The sequence below is a fragment of the Biomphalaria glabrata genome, chromosome 1, assembly GCF_947242115.1.
Source record: "Biomphalaria glabrata chromosome 1, xgBioGlab47.1, whole genome shotgun sequence".
NCBI classification, from domain to species: domain Eukaryota; kingdom Metazoa; phylum Mollusca; class Gastropoda; family Planorbidae; genus Biomphalaria; species Biomphalaria glabrata.
The window spans coordinates 43126291-43148394 of NC_074711.1; the positions used below are offsets into that span (position 1 = coordinate 43126291).

Sequence of the window (22104 nt, forward strand, 5' to 3'; positions counted from 1 at the left end):
CAATTATGTCAAATAATTATATTGCTAGATCTAAATCATCAGTGTGAAAGTAGACCTATGTAAAAGGTTAAAATCTCATACGAAGCCATTGAGCTGCATCTGAACAAAAAGGGCATTATAAACAAAAAATCACTAATGAATTTGTTTTAAACTACAGTATTGAAAACCATTTAAGATTATCCCTAATTAAGCCATAATAAAATTTAATGACTGAACCATCGGAGACAGTATTTGCATGATAATACCTAATTAAGCCCTAATAAATATTTCAGTTACTAAACCATTAGGGCCAGCATCGGACCGATAATGGCACAATAAGGGTTATCCCTAATTGAGCCCTAATAAATATTTCAGTTACTAAACCATTGGGGCCAGCATTGGACTGATAACGGCACAATAAGGGTTATATTATCCCCAATTGAACCCTAATAAATATTTCAGTTACTAAACCATTAGGGCCAGCATTGGACCGATAATGGCACAATAAGGGACAATAAGGGCTATCCCTAATTGAGCCCTAATAAATATTTCAGTTACTAAACCATTCAGGCCAGCATCGGACCGATAATGGCACAATAAGGGTTATCCCTAATTGAACCCTAATAAATATTTCAGTTACTAAACCATTAGGGCTAGCATCGGACCGATAATGGCACAATAAGGGACAATAAGGGCTATCCCTAATTGAGCCCTAATAAATATTTCAGTTACTAAACCATTCAGGCCAGCATCGGACCGATAATGGCACAATAAGGGTTATCCCTAATTGAACCCCAATGAAAATCTCAGTTACTAAACCATTGGGGCTAGTATTGGCTTGATTATGGCGCGATTCTGGAAATCCCCAATGAATCCGGAAGTGGGTTTACCCATTCTGGGACGATATTGGCACAATTGGGGTTACCCGTATTGGTCCCTAATGGGAACCTAATGACGCCAATGTGCAAACGGTACCCACACCCATTAGGGCGCCATTTGGGCTATTTAGGGCTGCAATTAGGGCAAAGGGGGATAACCCTAATTAAAACTGATACTGGGCCATAATGGGCATGTTTATAGGGATCTGAAAATATGCATTTCCCCCTCTAAAGCAAAAAAAAAAAAATTATAGATAAAAAAAGGACTTCTTGCTAATCATATATATATATATATATAGATCAGTGTGTGTCAATGTCTGGAAATGGACTATATTCTTAGTATAGATATAGAGTCTCCCATGAGATATAGCTTTTTTTTTTTTAAACGCGCGTGCTGACGCGAGAAGATTTAAATGTTTGCTAGATCTAACATCTTACTGATCTAAAATCTAAATTAAGCGGAGTTTCTTTCAGTGTATCTGCTTATATATAGTCTTCAACATGATTGGGAATTAATTGATCGATTAGTAAAAAAAATAGTTCTAATTCATCTATATATCAACTATATCTAGATCCATATATATGCTCCTTCTTCCCCAGTGCTATTAGAGCATGGAATGGGTGCCGGTTGCCTGAGTCAGCCAGGAAAACCATCTTATCAAGAGATTTATTGATCTCCTTTCTCATCCTTTATGGAATCTAAAAAAATTAGCTGTTCTAACTTTGTAAAGGTCTAGATCTAGTATTTAACATTCACGATATAGCCTAAAATTTCATGGGATTGTTAAAATACCTTCAAATAGCCACATAGACATTAAAAACTAATCAACTGTTAATGAAGCTGCCTACAGATCTAAATGTACTCTAGATCTAGATTACATTTTTTGTAAACCAGCAAATTCAGGAGAGAGTTCTTTTGAGATGAAAAGTGAGAATAGCAGAGGTTTTAATACAAGAATTTTTTGTTGAGCTTAAACTAGTTAAACAAGTTTTTAAAAATGTGTAACTTTCTTAATATTTGAGCTATGAAAATAAATGTGGTATCCTCGGTTTTGGAATCGCAAGTTCTATCCAAATAATTTAAAAAATTATCTATGTGACCATTTTGAAAAATTGGTTTTGGGTCCCAAATACATATAATTCCTTTTCATGTTAACCCATGTCTTCTTATTTTTAACTTTAAATGATACCTGCATAAGAAATAGTGTGTTTTTTTTTCATTCAAGCTAAATTTATTTTTAAAATATGTATTTAAATGCCTTTTTAATTGTCTAAATATTAAGAGCATGAGCTAAATAAACTTCCTGTTTATTTACTGATCATCAACAAATTATATCTTCACATTTATAAAATCAAAACATAAAAAATTATAATAAGTAGCTAATAAGCAGTATATATTAATAAGAAAGATGCTAAATATAAATAGCATGCAGTACATAAACTTCCTGTTTAATTACTCATCATTGACAAATTAGAAGAAGCTTCACATTTAAAGCAAAAAAAATAACTGTAAGTAACTTCTAAGCAGGATATATTATTTTTTAAACTGAACTTCACCAAAAGTAATGCAGTAACTCCTATTGCAATACAATGTGGTCTAAACATGTAAATACAAATGCAGTATGATGCAATGGGAAGTAATCCCATTTTAAAATAAATTTTTGCATAAGAAGAATCTGGTTTAAAAAATTCGATATATTTTTCATATAAAATTGGCTTTTGTTTTTGGTAATTCTTTTTTGTTAAGAGTTGCCTCTCTTAGCTTAGAAGTTGTCGAAAAACAGAACAAAATGCAATAAAGATGTATTATTATTATTAGCCTTCCAAGTTGTATCACATTTAAATACATGAAATACTGTTTTAAAAATGAAAAAGTTTACCTTTGGGAGGAAAGTAAGACTTAGATTCTGCTTTATGGGGCCAATCAACAACCAGTGCACCAAATCTTCTAAAAGCTGTAGTTATTTCTTCTGAAAATATATTGTATTTAAAAAAAAAAAAAAAATTTTATTCATGTATAAGTCAAAAATTGTTTTTTGACTAAAAAAAATTTCTATCAGTAGTATAATCTACATCATTATATTGTTTAATAATGCTGTATTGCAAAGTTTGTTTTTTTTTATGTCGAATATTTAAAGAAAATACATTTTAACTCAATAGCTCTACTAAGCCCAGACATGCCTACAGTCCCGCATTATGCGGAACCGTCCCGCAAAATCATCAAAAAAGCTCACATGTTCCGCATTCACGATTTTTTCTTCCGCCAAGTCTGAATTTCGACACAAAAAAAAAACGTGTATATTTTAAGTGGCTGAATAATTGTAGAGTGCAGTGCCTTTATAGTAGATAGTCCTTCATTGTAATATGATATTACTTTTTATATATAGCCATTGAGCTAATAATGCACATATGTATGCCGTGCAGTATAACTGTTATAGATGGTAAGAAATGCTGATATAATGTGACATGGTGAGACTGAAGTTCATTGCATGTGTACAGCTACAACGACAGAAAAACTCTGGTCCTTATTTATGCTGAAACAGTAGCTGATGATAAATTGGTTCACCAGGAACCATGCAGTGCTTGATGATGAATCTTGTAATGAAATAAGTTAGGTAGAACTTTATAATGATGTAAAAGTCTTTGTAGCTGGAGGTGGTGGTCAACGACAGCATCCAATCCAACGAGAAAAGAATCCCAGGTTGTTAACATGATACAGATCAAAGGTCTATAAAGTGGAAATTATTGCTATATGTGTGATAAGCAGCATGTGATGTGGTGTTTGATTATGAAGTACTTCTATGTCATACTGCAGTATTTAGGCAGCTTTCAGACAGGGTAAATGGTTTAAGACGTTTATTTCATAAATACACATCATGATCCAATCGGATTTGAATAGAGACATGTGTAGTGGTCTAGTTTGAACTAGTTTCAAGGCTATGGTTATTTTTAGATGAATGAGTCATTGAAATGGACTTGTAGAGCTGACCATAAGCTTTTCAAAGACACCAAATATGACCCACTTTTTTGGCGGGCTACGCGGTAATCTGCATTGTAAATTGGCGATTTTTTCAACCATTAGAGCAAAATTAGCTTGCCCCTACCCCTTTCTAACTCTTTTTTTACATTAAAATACCTTTATTTTAATGATTTTAGCTAAACTATATCATTTATAAGATATTATTCTAACATAATATGCAACTTTTGAAAAATTGATTTTTTTTTTATTGAAAAATGATTATTTTTGACCTGTTGACCCCCTTAATAACAAAAAAATACTTCTAAAAAAAGAGAAATGGATGCCCTTTAAAATGATGTATAATTTGAATAGGTTTTACAACATTAAAACAATAAAAACAACAGGTAAAGGCAAAAATTTGTTCGAGTGCCTGATTTTTTTGAAGACTGGTGGACCCCCCCCATCAGATCTGTTATTTTTGGTACCCTCTAACATTTACCCAAAGACCAGTAATGTTTATAAGTAAGAATTTAGTAGGCCTAGACAATAAACATTTTCCTTATATATAAAATCTGTAGATGTCTTGAGTATTTACTGACTTTCATGGGGTGTGCTTGAGGTCCTTAGTTGCCTGAACATGGCATCATGCTGATGTGGTTCTGCATGTGTCTCAGTCTCAGATTTCATTACTTCTACTAGAAGTTCTAGCATGACAAAGTAAAAGTAATCTAACCATTGTCCAAACCAACGTTGTGTACACCCCCAACTAGATCTATTTTATCATAAGTTTACATGTGGTCAAAAATAAACTGGTCAAAATAACAGTCAAAGAAGTTCATTGACACTAGATCCAGAATAGTCTAGATCTAGACTAGATCTAATGTTTACTTCACTCTCTCTCTCTCAGAATCGGACTAGATCTAAGTATAAATGTAGCGCTAAATTCTCATGATCAAAGTCTTTATCAATTTCAAGTTCATTATCAGCTGTATTTAGTGCATTATTTGCGATAAGGGGTCTAAAAATTGAAAGGTCATTGAGAAAATGGCCTGCGCAGCTAAGGAAAATAAAAAATAAAAAATCACCAACCTTTGAAGGCCCATAGAAACTGAAGCGAAAGACATAAAAACATCCAGATTTTTTTAACGAAACTATCTATATTCCCACTTTAAAAAAAAAACAGCCAGCTCAAAATAACACCACGCATCGCACAGGAAAACGAGAACTATGCAAGTCATGCTGTGTGTGTGCTGCGGCTGGCGCATTAGTAGCTATTGGGTTAAACATAAATAAATCAACAATTACACCATAACAATGTTTACTGCTAAATATTGATTAGATTTAAGCACTGTTCATATTAATCAAGATTACAAGGATAGTTTGTGTGGAAATATAAACTCAGAATTCTCTCCCCCCCCCCCCTCCCATAGTGATACAAGTTTCAATATTTTAAGCATGAATATCAGAAGCTATGAACTGCAAACTATCAACAACCACAATCCTTTCTCCAACTATACAAAAAAAAAGAGACATACAAATCTGAAGTGCTGCCAATACTTCTGTATTGTTAGGCAGACTGACAACAGAATACAGAGGCTTCTTAACTCATTGGCTGCGGCGCATCTCTCTAATTGACGGCCTGACAACCAATAAAAGCACGGATCGTCTCTGGGAACGACACTTTTACCCTACCTTAGTTTCATTGCAATTTTTAATCTAAAGTTTTAAGTAAGAATACTTACTGCTAAACAAATGAATAGTGATATTAATGATAATGAAGATTTAGATCAGGGACGAGCAAATTACGGCCAGCGAGCCACAAGCGGCCCACCAGAATGTTTTATGCGGCCAATGGACACTTAAAGAAATCAGGTTTGCTCGCAGATTATACAATGCAAATATATTAGAAATAAATAATTATAAATATCTATATAAATTATTGAAACTTCTGAATCTTATCACTTATGATGAAGAGGCTAAAGAAACATTGCCCCTACAAGTTATTCTAAAAAGTCAAAGACACAAACTCAAGCCAGTATTTAGTCAATACTATGAAGAACTTTGTTGAAAGTCTTGAGTTGGCATAGAAATAGGGGAAGTTTTGAGTTACAGACAATGACTGACTAGTAAAAACAAGACTAGGTTTTAGGGGGAGATAGCGAAATATCAGCCGATGTAAACAGACTACTTTGGGAAGCCATAGAGATAGGAAGCTTGTTATGAACGTAGAAAGTTAGCTTTTGCTAGGAAGTCAAAGTGTAATATGTTAAACTGGCTATAAAATGAGAAGATGTGAAAACAAAAATTGATTTCTTGAAATGATCTGTCAGAATTCAAAACCAGTATGTGAAACTGCCAAAAAAACGCCTGCTGAGAGTGTGAATTGAAAAAAATTCATTAATGCAATTAGTTGGATCCTTAGGTTGTAAAGCCATTCTTGACACTACAAAGCAGTGGTCTGGAGAAACTATTAAAAAAAGTATTAAGCAAAACAGGTTTCAGAGAGCAGTTGAGTATGTTGAATAAAACTGTTATTTTGAAACTACTCTGTTAGCTTTAGAATTGAACTTCAATTACTTTTAAATGTATTATTGTAACTACAACATAATAGAATTTTTCAGGAATCCTTTCATTAAGCTCATTAGTCAAATTCACAACAATAATACTATTATTAGAATAATGCAAGTTTTTCTAAAATCTTTCATATTTAAACATAAAAATTAACAAAAAAGGGGATATAAAATAAAATTGTATTTATACCTTCATCGATATCAGGAGGCAAACCACCTACAAATACTTTTCTTGAAAACCTTTCAATGCGATCTAAGCCTTGAGAACTTGGAGATGAACGGGGTGTTCCAGATAAATTAGGTACTGTCTGATCTAATGATCCATCATCAATGCTGGAATCCTCAATAACAAAAGGCATTTTACCTGAATATGATATAAATAAATTAAGAATAAATAATTTTGAATTACCATAACATATATTAGCAACATAATGGTATAAATAACTGTGTTGTTTGTGACAGGTGGGGAAATGTGACGTATGTTTGGCGCGTTTTATGTCTAGGGGATGATTATTTTTAAAGCTATCACACACCAACCTATCAGCATATGAATCGGGAGCAGACACGCAACGAGACAAGCAATGAAAGATAGATACAAAAGTTAAAATAAAAGAATATTTATTTACATAAATATACATATAAGAATGAAAAGGGGGAGGGTTTGCATCTATCTCTAAATAAGACTAGGTCTAATCATCACTCTTGCACCTAATAAGAGAGTATGTCACTTTGTCCTCTGACTTAGCTGGTATGCCTGTTGATGTCGCAGCTGGCTGTGTCCTGGCTTGAGATTCTGCAGCTGGAGGTGGCGCTCTAGCGGATAGAGGGACGCCGGTGATATAGTTCTTGTGGAGTCTCAATCCCCAAATCTAATATCTGTAGTGGGCACAGTAGGGCGGGTGGCCGGCTACCGTGGGCACAAGGTTACTGCGGGCAGAGCTGATCTGCCGTGGGCAGCGTAGTTGACAGGATATGTCCAGTGAGTTGCAGAGGGTTGGCGTAGCTATGACGTCTCACACAGATCTGAATCTATAGGGACGTCGCACCTAATAGCTTGACAGGTGGGCTGTCGAATAGGCGGGCAATGCCGATAGCGCCAAGTGGTAGAGTTGAGTAGATCTCAGTAGGCAAGTGCAGTGCTGAATAGCACTAAGCACAGATGCAGGTAAATAGATCGTTGATCCAATGAATAAATGGGCAATTGATCCAATAGATAAATAGGCAGGTAAATAGGCAGACACCTGAGGGAGGCTGCGGATAAATAAAGACAAGTTAGGACATGTCTCTCATACATCTTATCGATGCCCTCGACTGAGGTGCATTCGTCAGATTGGTGAAATTGCTTTAGAGCACAATGGGGAGATGATGACAAATGGGATTTGGAAAATAGATGGCAGATAGTAGCATTACATAAATGTACATAAAAGGGAAAGTAATAATATAAAAATGTACATAGAAGGGGAAATAATAATCTCAAATAAATAACACAGGTGGATAGAGAAAGAAAAAGGGGGGGGGGTTGAATTGGGCGGTGGTCAGCGACCCTGACGGTATGTTTACATATGACCGTCGATCGAGAATAATGGAGCGCGCTTGAATGGAGAGGGTGTCTGTTCAAGCGGCGCAACTCTCGTTAGAGTGAAATGGCTACAGGGGAGATAATTCAATACAGGGGAGATAACTCATATCTCCTTTCTAAGCGCAGTATTAGTGCGATAGTAAAATTATCAAGGCTGTCAACCGAGATAAAGGAAATAAAATAAGGTGTACAAATATATACATGGTTGCATCAATGATCAATTGAGCAATGTAGCATTAACAGATTAATGCAATACTAAAATATATACATAGCACATGTTTATGTTTTCTACTTACGCCAGTGAGAAATACACAATGCACTAATTAAATATAAATGAACTAAGCAAAATACATATGATAATATCCAATGGAAATAGCACAAAAGTAATTAAGATGGAACTTGTGATTAAGTTCAGCTTACCACCAGGTATTCCTCTAGGAGGGAGAATAAATGATATAGTCCAGACTCGATAGCTCAGCTCGAATGAGAAAGAGAGAGTCTGACTTGCTTTAATTTACCTTATATACAGGCCTGGAGAATGTGGGCGGACACAGGAAATGTCCTAGGCTAAGAATTATCTTACACGTGGGTGAATTAGACTTGAGATGGGAGTCACACATTGCGAAGGTCAATGGGCGTGTTCGTCCTCGTGGACTCCTAGATCAAAGAGAGACATAGGAGAAAGGGGGGGGGGGAGTGACTTGCATTCCACACAAGGTGGTGTCCACTGCGGCTGTCAGACATCCTGTCGATAAGATCAAAGAGTCTGCGTGTATCTTTGCCCCGGTCAAGGGAAGATAAATGAAAGGACGCACCTTAACTATCTCCAATGTGGTCAACTAAGTCTAGCCTGGAACGGAAAAGGTGTGGCGGGTGAATAATTTAGGGGTAGGATGGGGAAATAATTAAAATAAAATAAATAAATAATGAAAAACAATAATTAATGCTGTGATAAATTTGAGTGACTCTGACAGCGAGTTTTTGACTTGTCACATTGTTGATGCACAAAAGGGTTAGCAGTGTATGCTGAGACATGTAACACAGGTCAGTGTGATGTTAATTGGTCAACTTTGACAAAGGATACAGGACAGTACTGGTATGAACAATGAACTATCCACAAATATAAACCTTTGATATGGCCATGTGACCAAACGTTTTCGGGTAGCTAAATATTATACCACCATTAAAACAAAAAAAATTGAGAAAAAAACTGTTGCATAGAAAGGAAATTCTTTTTAGAAGATTAATAGCCAGCCAGACCAATAACCCACCTGCCCAATGAATAAAAAAAAAATTAAGAGCATAAGATTAGCATAACTTTTTTAGTCTACTAAAGCATTTGGCCTGATTTCCACAATATAACCACAAAATGTATTTGATCAGCAAAAAAAAAACATTGAATATTTATCATTCTTCATTTATGAAAAATATTTACCTTTAAGTGTATCACTTCTCATCTGTATGCCTTCCAGTGATGAATGTTTCATAATGTCAAGAAGCTGATTTTCTAATGCTGGAAACTTAATAGAATCAAACTGACTAGAATTGTTCTGGAAAAAAAAATTTAAGAGAATAAAATATGCCTGCCATTTTCAAATTAGAATAATTACAATTTTAAATAATAGATAATACTAAGCCAAGTATATTAACATTTAAAATCAGTTATAATTTTTCAAAAAGGAATCCTCATGCATCATGCCAGTCATAGAAAGTCTAGTTTTATTATTTTGATCATTATAAACAAAAACAATAAATTTCTAACACACAACTAAGTGGATAATTTAAAAAAAGTTGTGGTCTTAAATTCACATTCTAATGAAAAAGGCTGGTATTTTTCTTGCCACAAATAGCAATGCTTATGTGAAATCAGTAATGAACATGTATTGTAGCTATTCAAGGCAGAGTCAAATTATATTGTGATTTTTAATTAGAATTAATCAAAATAAAAGACATCAAGTCATGACAATTTTATCTTGCTTCGCCAGAATGTAGCAACTCCAGATAAACTCATGGCTTACATTATAAATGCACTCCACTACCTATAAAATGCTTCCGATGACATGCACCTCAAATAGCCTAGAACAACCAGTCCAGTTCCTGGCCTTCACATGTGGCTCAGATATTGGGTTGGGAGGAACTGTTTACACTAACAGGAGAAGGGACAAAGGCAAGGAAATGAGGCCTTATCCTGTAAGCTTCTTACAGGATGGCTCTTTAGCCTTGGCAAGCTATCCATGAATTCAATCCTCTGCTGCCTTGCAGTTATACCCAAGTATGAGAAATTCTTCATGGGTCAACCCTGGTTAAACTTAGGAGCTGGCAACCCTAAGGCAGTTTGCAACACACAGTGCTTCATCCTGACAGAGCCTGTGATGCAGCTGATCCCAAACTGTATTAACACCTGCAGCTCCTTCGGATCAGCTGCATGGAGAGGGGGGAACTGCTATGTGGCAACATTGTTCCAACCACAAATAATGCTTAGGCCTTTCTATAGATGATCCATAGTCACTTCACAACTGAAGGAAACCATATATCTATAAACAGATGTAGGCTAACAATAAACCACAATGTCATCATAGTGACAGCCTCTGATAAGCTCACAAACATAAAAAAAAATTGTTGGGTGTGAGAGCAGGTGATGAGAATACTCTAAATAGGTGCTATTTGCTCTCAAATGGACCAGCTACTAGGGTGACAATTAAGTTTTCACAGAGAGCTAGTCATTACTACACAAGAGATACAAAGTGTAAACAGCTAGAAAGTTGCTCTTTCAGGTATTTGGTTGACAACTGCTTCATGTATGTGGGATAGGATTTAGAAAGATGAAGCAACATGAAGAGCAGACGACACTATCCCTCTATAGTTCTAAAAAAGGCTCAGTAGATCTGCAATGTACTGAGGTTAGAGTCATTGAACTCATTGGTGGATACGTAAGTAGTCTTGTTATCTAAATACTTTATCTACATTTTAAATAATATTTTGTTTTGGTCTAATTTTTCTATCCATTTCTGTAATTGTTTTTTTGTCTTTTAATTAGAGCTACTTATTATGGGTATGTGAATGCGATGTATTGTCACAGCCATTTTGGGACCATAGGTTCTGGTAATATTTTATAATACACAACTTTTTATTATAAACATGTTATAAAAATGTATAATATTATACATATTATATTTTGTCCTCCCTCCTCCTATTTCATGAACACACATTGCGAATTATGTAACTGCCTGGTCATGTGGACATGTCATCTCAAATGATGGTCCCGGGTAACCGGGTTTGAAAGTACCTGGCAAAATTCCGTCATCCTGTGGGAGACTTGGGCTAGGATGTAAAAAGACCAAATATCCAAAATATCAAATAGGAAAGGTCTGATTCCTACCTGAGACCATAATATTGACATGGTTTCCCCACCTCATAAATTATTTAAGCGAGGTGTGCAAAAAGCATAGGGTGACATTCATCAGTTTTCTCATTTTTTTAGTTAGAGCTGCTATAAATTGAATCATTTTCATGTGAACAAAAAAGTGCATTGATTATTTTTTTTTTATCATTGTTTCATATTTTTTTTTGGACAATATAAAAACCCACACAACACATAAAATAATTACACAACAAACTGTTCTTGACATAAAAAATACATTTGAACACAAACAAACACACATACAAAACATAGATATGTACCATTCTTTTTAAAGACATAATAAAATGAACATATAAATATAATGTGGCCAAAATATTTTGTGTCTAAATATTCCACACCAACACTACACAATCGTGTCAAAATGGCTGCACCAAAACATCCACCATCCTGCTTCTATTTATTATATCTAAAAAGTAAATTTGTGGTCATATTTTGCTTTTTTTTTAATTTGGAAACTTAAAAAACTAATACTTTTACTGCAGTGAGGCTGCTAGTTTAAAACAAAAAAAAATATTTAAAAATCTTGCTATATATATGGTCTAAGCTTGATGAGTATGTCACATATGGCAACATTTTCCATGTTTATAGTTATTTTTAACTAGCCTTCTATTAAATTTATATTTATAAATTATATTTCTAAAAATATATTTTAATGGTCATAGCCTCTACTCTCCAAGCCAACCATACATAGATAAAAGTGAATTCAACTGAGAAACTGTGTCTGGGAATCTGTAAACAAACATATAACCTGTCATTTCCAGTGGTGCTTTAGCCCATTAAGTGCCTTGGAAAGCTTCAACAAATGTTTCTTTTCAGATCTCTCCCAAGCCTTTCCACTCCATATCTGAACTGAATAGTTGCTGTAGATCTGCCTGCCGTATTATTCATGGCCTGCCTTTGGGTCACTTGTCTTTATTTTTAATGTTGCACTATGTTCACACCTCTAATCTCTGAACAATTCATCATACTATACACATATTCATCAATTATGGGAAGATAAAACCCTAAGCTGCACAGTGAAAAGAAGTGGTGACTGCTTAACCAGATAATCACAAAAGGAAGTGCTCTATGAGTCATGGGAATATAAATGGGTTGCCTGAACCAGCCAGGAAAACAACTTAACTTAGAGTTTAAATCACTGATCAACTTGCATGAATAGATTGACACATGAAATGCATAAGGACATAATATCTTCTTTTTTGAAGTAACAACTGTAAATTATAAGATAGTAATTCTGCAACTGAAGGTGGTAAACAACAAAAACTTTGCATAAAGGTTCATGAGTGTACTACAAAAATTGCATTTTTATAGTTATAGGTCATCATCTAGCCCTTTGCATTTAGATTCTATCACATATATATATGTTCTCACCGAACATGGCAGCTGCAGTATCTGTTTCAAATTCTACTGTTAGATAGAATAGTCCCTACTTATTTAAAGTCTAATAATATGCCCCTTACAAAACCCTTACTGTATCTTACAGCTAAATTTTCAACTGATTTTTCTGTTTTAACTTTAAAAGGAACTCTTAAACCAAGGAAAACTACCCACATGTTAATGATAACAATGGATAAAGAGAGTATGCTAATTGGTGAGCAGAATAAACATGCTGCGTTACAATACTAAAATTATTTTAATAAAATTTCTTTAAATTATTGAAATTTAGGCTACCTGATAAGCCACATCGTCAAATGCAAAATCATATGGATTCTTAGATCCCACAGGCACATTTGCTTGAATTTGACCTGGAAAGGAAGTGCTTCGTCTAAATTTAGATGGTACATTATAGGATGACTGTAATTGTTGTTGAATTGTTTGCTTTTTCGCAGCTACAGGCGCTAAAGCACTCATGTTTGGAACTGATCTTCTCTGTTGAATATTCCATGGAGGATAAAGTGATGCTGCTGGTGTTGTTTGAGTAGACCAAGATGGTTGGTGTGAATTATTCCAATTGGGCAAAATTTTTGGATTGCTACATGTATTAACCATTAAATTTTGTTGTTGTCTTGGTATATTGCTAAGGTTACTGTGACCTGTTATGGCTCTTCTTCCATGCTGTGATGATAAAGAAGCTTGATTTGATGGAAAGGCAACATTAGAACTAAATATTCCTGTGTTAGAATTCATGGTAATAGGTGAAAATTGATGAAATGTAACACCAGCAGTGCTGTTGACTGAAGTTACTGCTTGAACATATGCTTCTTCCAGTGATGTAGTTGAAACTGTAGCAGCAGACCATATAATAGGCGTAGATTGTGATGTAATTATTGACTGTGCAGATTCATTTGTTACCATATGGACAGTTGAATTCATATTATTTTTATGTATCTCGTCACTGTTTTCGTTCGTCTGCTCCAATTCTATTGCTTTAGAAATGGAACAAGATACTTCAGATGATTTTCCATTAGAAATTGACGCATTGATAAACTGGCTGGATGCCAATTGTTTGGACGAAGGCTTTTCAAACAGTGCGGCATCTTGCATCTTTTTTTTTTTCTCTTTTTTTTTTTTTTTTTTTGCGTCAGAGCTATTTCGGTTGTTGATTTTTTTTTTTTTTACTGTTTCGTAAAATCGTTAAAAGTTCTTATTCTTAAATCTACTTGACTTACAATTAGATTTAGACTTCTGTAATTATTAATTTAATCCTAATAGAAATATAGAATATGTAGATCTAGAGAATAAACAGTCGAATAAGGATAGTTAACTGTTAATTAACACAATGTTTAGTTCTTAATATAACACAATAAGAACACGAATGCGAATGACACCACAACACTGCTACGCCACGTCTGCTGTTACTGATGCTGCTCGATGGGAAACAGTGGTTCCGACTTCAGATACTCTCGGATCCACTGGCTCTTATTTCCAAATGTGAGTACAAAAGGGATCAGTCATTGATTGGATATATCATTGTATTATTATGATTAATTGTTAAAAATTAATTCAAAGAGCTATATTTCATTGAATCTTCAATAGTATTTTAACTAATATTTTTAAAAATTGTTAATAAAATAAAATAAAGTATTACTATATATTATATTTTGTTTGTATTGGTAACTGATAATACATCGTCAGGGCATGAACTAGATTTCAACCAATGATAAATGTTGCACTTTCGCTTCTTCAATGACACCCCCCCCCCCAACACACACCTCCAATGTTTTGTATACTGTAAGAAAGTGGATTTACTGAAATAGTTAAAACTACAAAGAACTTGCAACATAAACTCGTCCTTAAATTATGAAATCCATAAGCAACATCGAAACTACTTAATTAGTTTAAATTTCCATAAACTAGACACCTAAAGACAGCGTGATCGGAGATATATGGGCTTCACTGGGCGTAACCAGAGGAGGAGAATTTTTTTTTTTTTTGGGGGGGGGGGGTCAACCTCCCCTCCAACTAATAAAAATATAACCCCATCCCCGCGGAAATATAATTTAATACTTAATGCACACTGATCTGTATCTTCCTACAGACGTCGAGCTTCATCGTATAATTCGACAACAACCTGAGGGGGGGGGGAAGCTTCAGGTACCAAAATCTAATGAATTATATATGGTGTTTGGACGCGAGGCGCCGAACGTAGATAAGTTTATGCTCACCTCCAGCCTCCACCCACCCACTTCCCATAAAAAAACAACTCAAGCTACTCTACAATTACCAAATTCTTTTTTTTTTTTATTCGGCGGTCTTTTATACCCTATCTAAATTAAATTCTTTCTGGACCTAGTGTGATGACAGTAAATACCCTTACGTACCTACGTCCGGCCCCTACGTCGCGCTTAGGATTGGCACTTCGAAATTATAATTTTGTCTATTTTTCAGTATATTATTATGAGTTTTCAGGAGATTTCAATAATTTTAGTGATTTCCAGGACTTTTTAGTACATGTTGCAATTACATGAGTTTTCAGGAGATTTCAATAATTTTAGTGATTTCCAGGACTTTTTAGTATATGTTGCAATTACATGAGTTTTCAGGAGATTTCAATAATTTTAGTGATTTCCAGGACTTTTTAGTATATTATATGTTGCAATTACATGAGTTTTCCAGGAGGCCCTGGAAAATCAGGAGGGCGCGGAACCCTTAGGTTTTATATAAAAGTTAATGGTTTTATGTAATAATAATTAATTTACACTTACAATTAGCGCGGGGCCCACTGCGACCGCATAGGCCTATCATTAGAATATTATAAAGTGTAGTCGTTTTTTTCATTTAAACAGGATTTTTTTTCTCGGGGTGGGGGTGGGGTGATGGGGCGGGATAAAAATGTTTCCTTTTTTAAAATCTGTGTCTTGGTATGTCTTGGTATGCAAATAAACTAAAACTGAAAACAAAGATCCTCCCCCTCGAAAAAAAAAATCCTTACTATACCATTTTGTATATGTTTTGTGCATTCGAGTTCAGAAATGAAGATTAATAGCTTACTTCGTAGCCCAAACCTCATGGCTGGGTTTAAACTCGGGATCACTGTGATGTGAGTCTGAAGCGCACACCACATGACCAGGCAGCCATCTGGGAGAATGGGAATGTGTTTATTTACAATTCGCTCTTGTTTGTGTGTTTGGGCATGGAAGCCCCAGCGTAGCTACGTGACTGTGAGGAAGTCAACGAAGGTTTCTTCCATGTAAGTGTTTAGTGCAAGTGATCTCCATGCCAGGAATCTTCATATAGAGATGATGGTGATGAGCCAATCTCTCATTCCTTCATTCTTATACACCGGGGCACGCGAAGTCATTGTTCAAGGGTTTTAACCCTGAATTTTTACTAGTCAATTTTAAGATGCCACTCGATATTGAGTCGATATAAACATATGTAATCAAAAGCTTTAATAAAAGTAATATTATGTCCTCGCCTGACCAAACATGATGAGCGGTTGATGTAAGTGGGTTCGAGCAACCTTTTTTAAAGACTGGGCTAAAAATTAAAAGGAACATAACATATTTGTATAGGCCTACATTTAGAAATAAAAGATACAATAAGTAAGTCAATCATTTATAATACCCAAGTTAATTAAACTAATTTGATGTATAAAGCTGAGAGCGTTTTGGCAGTGCTAATAGATTGTCAGAATTTATTTAAAATCAGAACACAAGAGACAAAGTAAAAAAAAAAAATATGACTAAGCGGCTTAAAATGTTTAAATATCATTTAATGTACAACTTTCACTTTTTGATTGTTCTATTCAATTATCTATTAACATTTTCATTGTATATATATTTTAAGTACTTTATATTTAAAAAAAAACACATTCATTTTGTGCTATTATAAAAAAAAGGTCGTATGATGAATAACCTGTAGGCCTACAAAGCAACCTATAACGATAAAATTCTATGACAAACTTAATGTAATTAATTCATTCTCATGTTTGATCACACCGTAATTTATTTTTAATTTTTAATCGTATAACTATTTAATTTGTACCTGTTACTATTAATATATATATATATATATATATATATATATATATATATATATATATATATATATATATATATATATATATATATATATATATATATATATATATATTGGAAAAAGGGGGGAAAAAAGTAAACACATGAGTGAATCGAGGACCATGTTCTGTCAATCTATTTCAGACAGCTTATTAGAGATTCACTAAAAAAAAAAACAAGATTACAAAGAATGTTTGTCTTATCACAAAAGAAGCGGACTTAGACCTCACCATACGATCCGCCCCACAAATCGCTTACCATATAATGTGTATCTATTCATTCTATTAGTATCTACTTACAAAATGATGCAACGATAGCTTAACGCATGCATTAGGGGTGGAATGAGTGTCGGGATCTGCCCGGGCATTTCTATGCAATACGGCCCCCAAATTACATGCCATGTGAGGGGCATCGAATTAAACAAATCCTCAAAATCGTTATGCTAAATATGACTTCGTTCACAAGCTTGCATACAAGACAGCATAATTACAAGATACACCCCTGTCAATACATTTACACCCCTGTCAATACACTTTACATCTTTAAAAATTCTGTATCTATAACAGCAACCATCGCTTCATTTGCAAGTTCTCCTAGGCTTTAGCTTCACTACACACCTAGCTATGTTCTCGGGCATAAGGAGTTAAATGTACAAATCCAACTCTTCATTCGCAATTCTTTTGTCTGGCCACATCACAAGGTCATATGCTGCTTAAGTCCTGTTAGAGTGTCTACATAATAGAGTTGGCTACACAAACAATGTTATATGGCAATATATGCTCTCAGAGCATCACGTTCATTATTTTGAAAGGTAATTTAACGCCCTTGTGGAAAACAAAGATTGTTTCATATTTTAGCTAAGTCTCTTTGTATTTCGTTTTAAGTCTGCATCTTCGTTGGCTTGACATTAGTGTTTCTTCGTTGAATGACGTGCAGGCTTGATCTTCAGGAATGAGTGACTTTGTGTTTTGTTCATTAATAGACGCTGTCAGCATGGGATGTAGCATGGGTTGTTGGATATCTTGTGATTGCGGGGACACATATTTATAATTTCACAGTATTTCTTTGTCAAAGGATTCCAGCTATATTTGCTTTTTTTTTTTTTCCTGCTCCTCCTTTGTGCCTCTTTTTCTATTCTGATGCATATGGACCAAAAATAATTTTCGGTCACTTTGTTACACTGCTGAAGATAATAATTGTGTATGTGTGAAGATGACAAGATCATGCAATAACTCAACCAAACTAATAACAATGCGTATGTGACTGGGCTTTCCATCTATAAGACTGGGAGCGTTGTGGCCCCTTTATAGATTGATCCGAATATATTCACACCAAAGTGAACTTTTTTTCTGTATAAGAAATGTTTTGTAAAATGTTTTTTTATGTGTTGAAGATAATTTACTTTCTAGTCTAAACACCCCGCAGGACGACGGGGGATGGGAGCGGGCAGGGTTGGAACCCGAGATCATCAATAAGTCCAAACGACTGTCCAGCGCGCAAACCGCACGACCAGGCCACCATCCGAAATATAGGCGTTATGTTGCTTGTTAATCTCTTGATGTGTAGGTCCTTATAAGGGATGAAGCCTATAAAAAGCACTGTAGGCCTATATGACTGTAGGCTATACCATTATTTTGGAAAATGCGTTACATTAGTAGCCCTAATACACTGTAGATTCTGTAAATCCCGACGCTCTGGGTGCTTCTTCTCTAAAAGAATATTATAAAATCTTTTTTTACAATTTAATAGGAGTCTTAATGGCATCCAAGCGGCCCTACCGACCAAATTGGGTACCGGCCCACCGGGCATTTGCCAGAATGCCCTTATAGCCAGTCCGCCCCTGGCATGTATGCATACATGAGTTTATGTAAGATACATAATTTCTACATGTATATCTAGGTACAGTATATGAGAGATCTCAATATTAGGTACACACACAAAATCTACAGTAGGCCTACTATCACAATATTAATTTAATATAATACTTCATTTGAATGCTTTGGAAATTGTTTGAAATTTCGAAAAGAGTCAAGTTTTATCATATGAAAACATGAAGCAGCATGAAAAGTTCTTGCGAATGTGTCTACAGTCTTTCCACTAAGTCTAGGAAGAACCTATTCTAGGGTACTTCTTTTTCTTCTTCTTCTAGCCAGCTTTTTGCTGTCAGCTCTTTTGCAGACTGTGCCAAGGAAAAATAGTGTGCAGTTTTCTTCAGTTGTTCGGCACTGCCGTACATTGTGTTGGTTATGTTAGGCTGGAGTGGGAGTGGGGTCTGCCTAAGGTGGATTAGGAGGGGGCATTCAAAAAGGATATGGTTTACGGTTTCATAAAGATGGTCGCAGTGTCTACAAAGGGGGAATTGTGTGGGACTTATTTTATTGAGATGGTAATTTAACAGAGGTGTGTGTCCTGTCCTTAGTTGGAAGATTGTAGATTGTTCTTTGCGGGGGAGGAAGTTAATACCTACTGTCCCGCCATTGATTGAGCCACTCCTCTTTGTGGTTGTTAATTAACATTGACCTTAGGGTGAGGTAGTTAACGGGTCTATCTGGTTGTTCCATAGATGATCCTGCCTTTGAAAGCTTATCTGCCCTTTCATTTCCCATGACGCCAAAGTGTCCAGGGATCCACTGTAATGTGATGTTGATGTTTAATTTTGTCATCTTCTGGTGTATTATCACTATTAGTGTTATAAACTCCCTTGGACTTTTTGGGGTGCTGCTGTTAAGTGCTTGTTGTAAAGACAACAATATCTGATGGTGGTTGTATCCCTTCATATAATTTGTTTTCGACTGTCTGCAAAGCTATGGTAATTGCCTCAATTTCGGCTTGGAAGTTTGAGCAGTAGTCGCCACAGGGTGCACTTATTTCAAAGTGTTTATTTTTGGGAAAGACCAGGAAGGCACCAGGACCAGCATTGATGGTGGCTTTGAAGGCTGATCCGTCGGTGTATACATGGATGGCTGTTTTTGGATAGCTTTCAATTGTTTCGAGCGTGCCTACTTTGAGCTCCAATGGATTTGATTCTTTGTTAGAGTGTTATTTATTAAGTGTGTTTTAATGGTTGGTTGTTTGTAGTTAAGTCCAGGAGTTATGTTTGAGAATCTGGTAATTTTTTCTCTGTTATTGGGTAGATGGTGTTTTATATATGTGTTATATATCCACTCTTTGTCTGCCTCTACATTTTTTCTGGTACTGAATATATATATATATATATATATATATATATATATATATATATATATATATATATATATATATATATATATATATATATATATATATATCATGGGCGTAGCCAGGAGGGTGGAAATGAAAAGCGGGGGGGGGGGGGGTCGTAATTTAGTGACAGATTTTTTGCTCTGATGGTGAGATTTTAATATTAAAACATCACTTGCCCCAGCGCAGCCAAGAAGGTTTTGAGTTTAAAACCCCATACCACGGGGTTTCGCGGTTAAATCCCCTCTTTTATAAAACAAATAATAAAAAGGACGACAATACCCAAATTCCAAGAGCAAAACTAAGGAAGATTTTGATTTTAAAACCCCCTCCGAAATTTTTTTTTACTATAAAACCCCCTCTTCAATATAAGACTAAAGCATACAACATTCACCAGATACTATGAGCGTAGCAGAGAGGGGTTTTGTGTTTAAAACCCCCTCCAGAGGGTTCTGAATTAAAACACAACAACTTCAAAGTGTTTTGAAACAAACAGTTTTTTTTTTGTGTTTAAAACCCCCAGCGGGTATTGAATCTCCTTGAAATTGTTTAGTTTATCTTGAAAATCCCCAACATGACTAAATATTTTGAATATTTTTTTATCATTAAATGATCCATCCAAACATATATTAAGCACTTAAATAAATATAGTGACAGATTTGTTGACATTTCAATTTGGAGGTTTAACCTGCCCTTATGATATTTTTTATTCGGATTTTTACAATTAAGCCCTTGTAGAATTCTAATTTTGGAACATTTAGAAATAATATATGAGTTGATTTATAGATTGAAGTTCAACAAGCCTGGTATCACCACAAAGTCAACATTGATGGGTAATTTGAGAATAAGCCTATCTGAATGGGTAAGGTATCATTCTACCCACCATTTTAATGCTCTTAATTCGGACTGGTCCCGGGTTCGAACCCTACCCGATGACACACCCCACGGTCCTGCGACTAGGGTATGGCATATATGTTATTTGATGGAAGTCCCTCTATTCTGTCCATACCGGCGTTCACAAGGACATCGCTGTTTGTTGTGCGATCTTATGGTTACGCTGGGCATGGCACGTATTCCATATGGGGGATGAACGTACCGTATGCCAAAAGCAGTCCTTTTTTGGTGAGCTAAAATGTGGTCGACGTTACAGAAGTGCCCCATGGAAACGCTTTAAAGACCAGCTTAGGCGCCAACTTGCCTTACATAGAAGAGAGCACCTGGTTGCACATGGCTTCAGAACGAGACAGCTGGAGGTCACTTAATAACACATTTGAGACCAAAAGAAAATCCGCTGCCGATGACAGACGCAGACGGCGACAAAAAAATCTTAATCGACCACGGGCGGACATGGTTATGCTTGCCCTGGATGTAGAAAAATATGTAGTTCACAGCTGGGGCTGCGTAGCCACGGGAAATACTACATTCCTCATTAATCTTCGGACACTAAGACAAGCCTTACTGGTGGAACATCCGAAATATGTAAAACAAATTGTCAATTCCCTTACCAGGGAAGGACTGGCTGTATGGGCATTTGGGCAAATGCCCGGTGAGCCGGTACCCCATTGGGCCGGTAGGGCCACCGACAGGGTCTCACGAATACCAGTAAATTGTATTAAAATTTTAAAATATTCTTTTTGAAAGCAAAATTCGTGTTTAAAAAAAACAACAATATCATCTAATACACTTTAAGTCTATTAAAATCTAAAGTCTAAAGCATTGTCTTAAATACTCTACATTCGTATATAGTGATTCTATTAGACGTCGATTCCTTATACATACTACACGTTAAACAAGAAACTTAAGGTCTTTATATTCTATAGAGTTCGACTTTAGTGTGAGTATATTTGGATAAATCTATAAAGAGACAAACAACGTTTTAAGTTCTATAGAGGACATATCCAGTCACATACGAATTCTTATTGGTTGTGTGGAGTTGTCGCATGATCTCGAGTAGGTCCTATTACGAAGTCCTTCATAAATGACAATTATTATTTTGAACATTGTAGCAATGCGTTGATTGGAATCAAAATGCAAAAGAAT

General features: G+C 35.3%; 1 protein-coding gene across 1 annotated transcript in view; it reads right to left on the reverse strand.

The window, feature by feature from the left end:
* The window catches only part of LOC106064924 (cytoplasmic polyadenylation element-binding protein 2-like), a 30233-nt gene extending 15981 nt beyond the window's left edge, over nucleotides 1–14252 (reverse strand). The window contains exons 1-4 of the mRNA XM_013223594.2: nucleotides 13058–14252; nucleotides 9401–9515; nucleotides 6577–6750; nucleotides 2738–2827 (exon numbers count right to left, since the gene is read on the reverse strand). Coding sequence (XP_013079048.2) covers nucleotides 2738–2827; nucleotides 6577–6750; nucleotides 9401–9515; nucleotides 13058–13870 — 1192 coding nt within the window. The 5' untranslated portion in view covers nucleotides 13871–14252. The remainder of the gene's footprint in view (nucleotides 1–2737; nucleotides 2828–6576; nucleotides 6751–9400; nucleotides 9516–13057) is intronic.
* Between the last annotated feature and the right edge of the window lie 7852 nt (nucleotides 14253–22104).